The 4994-nt window shown below is 34.4% G+C and overlaps 1 protein-coding gene across 1 annotated transcript; it reads left to right on the top strand.

Annotated features, from left to right (window-relative positions):
* Window positions 1–229: 229 nt before the first annotated feature.
* On the top strand, window positions 230–1984 carry LOC18604125 (uncharacterized). The gene is made up of 4 exons (XM_007036464.3): window positions 230–371; window positions 477–664; window positions 762–831; window positions 1140–1984. The coding sequence occupies exons 2-4, from the start codon at window positions 534–536 to the stop codon at window positions 1428–1430; spliced, it is 492 nt and encodes a 163-aa protein (XP_007036526.2). The 5' UTR covers window positions 230–371; window positions 477–533; the 3' UTR covers window positions 1431–1984.
* The last annotated feature ends 3010 nt before the right edge of the window (window positions 1985–4994 follow it).

Raw genomic sequence — 4994 nt, 5'->3', positions numbered from 1 at the left:
TATGCCATCAGGGGAATAAAGAAATAAAGGGAGATTGAAGATTGATGTGTCTCAGAATCCAAATCTCCGTCAGATTCTATTTGGCTGCAAATCCCAACAAACATATAATCATCCTAAAAATAATAATCAATCAAATCAGACGGCTAATACCGACTGATCTCACATGACATCATTCCCACTTGCTCACACCCTATCCTCCCTTCCTCTCACTCTTCCTCTCTTCTCTTTTCTATGAATACTCAACCCAATCCCCTTCCTTATCTCTCTTCTCCTCTCCCAAGAATCTCAACCCAGATTTGCTCTTTCCTCTATTGCTCTCAATTTCAACCAAAATCCTCTCTCCCTTTAAATCCTCCTTTGGAGGAGCTTAGGTTTGTCTGAAAGACCCTGATCTGTTTTTTTGTTTTCTGTTTGGTTGTGGTTTTTTCTTTTTCTTTTATTAGATCTCATTTTTTTTTTGTTGTTTTTCTGGACAGGCCGTGTTGGTGTTCTGATCTTTGATTTGTCGGAGAAAATAAAAAAAATAAATAAAAATGAACGCCAACGGCATGGGAAGGTTTGAGGAGAGAGGGTATAATTCAGTGGTTTGCCCTAAGCCTCGTCGGCTAGGCCTTTTCAATTCCTCAGCTCATGATCATATCAGAACCTTTAGATGGCCTACCAAGTAAGTACCCTTCTCCAATATCTCTGTTTTTTTTTTTAATTTTAATATTTCTGGAGTATAAATTTTCTTATTTAATTCTTATTTTGGAAATTTTCAGTAGCTGTTATCAGACTGAAATGGTTGATTCAAAAGATGGGACAGAACTTCTTGATATAATTCTCACCAAGGTAAATTCGATTTTCTCCCAAGGTTTATTATGGGTTCTCATGTGTCTTTTTGTTGGATTTATACCTTTTTCTGTTTTTGTTTTTTTATTAGTTTTAAACAGCCAAAATACTACTATGGAGTATAACTTTCATTTCACTTGGAAGAAGACAAGTTTTTATTTTTTTTTTTGAATATGGCTTTGTTTATTTAATTTTACTCTATGATTTCTCCTTTAGTTTTAATCATTCTCAGCATTTTTTTTCAGTCAAGGTTGTTTTAATGGAAGATAATTGTGAATTTAAGTCGGGTTTTTGTAATTTGACTACAGGGAGGCTATGGGGCTGAGAAACCCAGTAACCAGGTGGCGTCATCGCCACCATTTTTCTGCGGATCACCACCGAGCAGGGCTTCAAATCCTGTAGTACAAGATGCCCAATTCAACAAGGAGAAGCAGCTTCCTCCTCTATCATCCCCAGCGCCACCATCACCGTCCTCACGCATAGCAGGCGGAGGATGCGTGAGGATGAAATTCGGGCATAAACCAGCTGCTGTCCGGATTGAGGGTTTCGATTCCCTCAGCAGAGACCGCCGCAATTGCAGCATCTCTGCCGTGGCCTAACGCAATCAAGACCCTTAATTTGGCAAAAATAAAAAATAAAAAAAGGAATTATCAACCACTGGTAGCCGCAGAGCAAAAGGGGATTTTCATTTTGTAAGAAAATTTTGATATGAGAAAAAAAGTCAGGGAGATAAATTGAATTACAAGCAGTAGTGTGCTAGTGTTGTAAATACAGATCCAATGATGTCAATGGGTGTTCTTTGTTGTTCTTGAAGAGTTGGGTTTTGGATTTTCCTTGCAGAACTCTCAGAATGTGTACATTTTAATGAAAGGGTGAAGACTGATGAGAGGGTAGCTGTATGTTAATTTTTGAAGAAATAAAATTGTGAAGGAGAGAGGAGAGAAGAGGGAGCAAGCAACAGAGCATTTCTTTCTTTCTTTCTTTCTTTCTTTCTTCTCTTGTTAGGTTCTTCTTAGTTGTTGTTGATAAATGAGAGAAGGTTGTTATGTGATAGTTTTTGCTGTTTTGATTACTGTGATCCTTCAGTTGTAATTGTAATTTGAAGGAAAAGGAGGACTAATCCTATGAAAAGTTTCTGTTCATTGTTGGGTTACTTTCAATGTCTTTATCTCTAATCCTATTTATTAAAGTCTGCTTTGAGAATAAGAGGAAGCACGTGGTGTTTGGAATACCAATTCAGCGGTGCATTGCATGGTGTGTTGTTGAGGTGGCGTGATTATCCTTAAGCAAAGCTGGAAAGGGATGGGGATGGGGATGGATGGAAAGAGAGAGAGAGAGAGGAAAAAGAGAAAAGAATACGAAAGGCTGAAAACAAGGATTTGACAAGTAAAGCGTAGAATTAACAAAGGATTTGATGATGCGGGGAGTTGAAGAAAACAAGGGGCAAGAGGCAAATGGAAATTGGGTGGGGTTGCCTGGTTGGCCTTGTTGGGTGGGGTCTAGGCCTGAGGCTTTAGGCTTTAGGTTTGGTTAGTAGTTGGAAGGTGATAATGCTCAGGAATAGAGTGGGGATGACCCTCTTTTCCGTTGGGCGTGCTGTCAGAACGTGACAGCGACTTCTGCATCTGCCTGTATCTCTTTCTCTCTCTTCCCATCTGTGCGTGTGTATGCAGCGTTTGGCTTTACTTTGCACCAGTTTTTTTTAAATAAATAATTTTTTTTAAAAATATTTAAATATTGTAAATATTTTTTATTACATTTAATAAACTTTTTATATTTTTATTCAAAATAAAATAATTTTTTATAATTAATAATTATTAATTAAAATAATATTTATTATTTTATATTATATAATATTAATTATATTATTCATTATAATTAATAAAAATATGACATATTAATATAATATAATGAAATAATAATATTATAGTATTATTTTTTATTATAAGAAATTAACATTCAATTCAATTACATGGATATAAAAAGATAGACATCATTTTCATCATCATTTAAGTTAAGCAGGTAATTATAAAAATTAATTTTATTTAAAATAAAAAATAAAAATTAATTTAACATAATTAAAAATAAAATTTTATTTACATCTTTTTAAATACTTCGAAAACACCTTTTAAAGTATTATGTTTATTTTTAATTAGGTTTGGATTCTTTAATTTTCCTTCAGGAGATGCCCTTGTTTTTTCTGCTTTAGTTTCTCTCCTCGGGAAAATGAAATCCTATGTGGGGACACTTCCCACTTGCTTGTCGGATTTTGCCTACCTAACCCAAGGCATCCGCGTCAACGTGTCTTTGGTTTTTTTTTTTTTTACGTAAAAATAAAAATCTAATTATTTTTTTAAAGAAAAGAAAGCTTTTATTACCTAACCAAACAAGGTAAAATGTTCTCATTGATAGAGAAACCTTCCTTGGCCATATAATCAGCAACTCCACTGCCTTTCCTATAAACATGACGAACTTTGACATTCCTTTGCTATTGAAGGAGTCTGTCAATAACCTGAATTAAATCTGAGTTAAAACATAGATGATTCAATTGAGATGTAATAGCCTGAAATGCTAATTTGTTATCAACTTGAAGATCTGTTTGTCAAAAGCCTAACTCCCATGCATAGCTTAATCCACGATAAACTCCCTAAAGTTCAGCTCGATCAGCAATTCATTTCTTGAGTTTGACTGCAAAAGCTCTCTTCCACTGTCTAGCCGAGTTCCTTAGCACTCCTCCAGCCGTTACTTGTTCAGAAGAATTTCGATAAGCACCATCAGTGTTTAAAGCAATGTACCCTAAAGAAAGAGCAGCCCAACCAATTACTATCTCCTCACGATCATTAGAAGTAGCTCTTTCATTTCCAGGAGAAATTAAACAATTGCTATTTATTACAGTGACCAGACTATGAATCAAAGTCACTCGCCTTTCTGTAGCAATGATTTTGCCTTCGAAGATATAAGAATTCCTCCATTTCCAGAGGAATCAGCAAGTAACCCCAAAAATCTAATTATATTCGTATTAAATTCTGTAAGATGAGAGTTAATATAACGATTTTGAATGTATTATGTAAATATATTACTTTGTATACTAATTTTAAAAATACAAGTACTCCTTAACAATGTTGAAATATGACTAATCATAATCTTATTCATAATCCAATTCTAACTAATTAATTAAATAATGTATGTCATATAGGTGTATATATATATGACTAATCTTAATCTTATTCATGATCTAGCTCTAACTAACAATATTATAATAATACAAATAAGATATTGTAGTCAGACTAGATAATAGTATTGTATAATAACTTTAACGGATTAATTTGTGTAAATTAACTTAATAAACAAATTCGACACTCTTTTATGTTTAAAATATGAGTATTCTTTTTTCCTCATTCATGGTTCTTTTTCCCACAGGGTTTTGCCATGGATAGGTTTTTAACGAAGTTTTCCCTTTATGCATTTGGGTATTGTTGTTGGAATGAGCCCTGCAACCAATTAAGATTGGTTAAGACTTAGTTTTAGACATGCAACTATATTATTCACAAAAATTGGTTAGAGGTTTTTATTCATTAATAAGACATTAATTATAATGGTTATAAGTCTATTAGATAAAGTCCATGGGATTAATATGTCTTGTAAGGGAATTGCAATAGGTTACAATTATGAGATCTCTATGCATCAAAGTATAATTTCTAAATATTCTTGGTCGATGTATTAATGAGATTGGATATCAATGATGCTTAGAGACTAGTGCATTCTATGTTCCTTCATTTAGAAGTGGGACAGAGCAACAGTCGGTTGCAACCGAGCAATTGATCAGAATCGACGTTGGCTGTTACAATCGACTTGATTATTCGATGCTGATTATGCAATCGGTTGCAGCTAAAAGTTGCTCAACCACTATGGATCGATCACCGGGGACAATTCCTCCCCAATCGAACCGATCAAAAAATCGAACCTCAACCTCTTCCTTCCCTTCCACTCCTAATTGCTCTTTTTCTCATTAATCCTCACTCCTCCCTCATGACTGAATTGAAAGTTTGAAACCCTGTATTAAAAACCTTCACATACCCCTTTCTCATTAATTTTTCCTTCACTTGCTGTGTCCCACTTGCCATTGCTCTTGCACTTGTTGGCGTCTTCTTTATCCCCCATTT

This window comes from Theobroma cacao, chromosome 3 (assembly GCF_053813885.1).
Source record: "Theobroma cacao isolate CCN51 chromosome 3, ASM5381388v1, whole genome shotgun sequence".
NCBI classification, from domain to species: Eukaryota; Viridiplantae; Streptophyta; class Magnoliopsida; order Malvales; family Malvaceae; genus Theobroma; species Theobroma cacao.
The sequence above is the reverse complement of the archived record's forward strand: the minus strand, read 5'-3'. Positions and strand labels throughout refer to the sequence as shown.

What these genes read in the sequence shown, in the direction of transcription:
- LOC18604125 (XM_007036464.3), top strand. Translation starts at nt 534, where the DNA reads ATGAACGCCAACGGCATGGGAAGGTTTGAGGAGAGAGGGTATAATTCA. An exon ending in ACCTTTAGATGGCCTACCAA is followed by an intron (nt 665 to 761) that starts GTAAGTACCCTT and finishes GGAAATTTTCAG; the next exon opens with TAGCTGTTATCAGACTGAAA. An exon ending in TTGATATAATTCTCACCAAG is followed by an intron (nt 832 to 1,139) that starts GTAAATTCGATT and finishes ATTTGACTACAG; the next exon opens with GGAGGCTATGGGGCTGAGAA.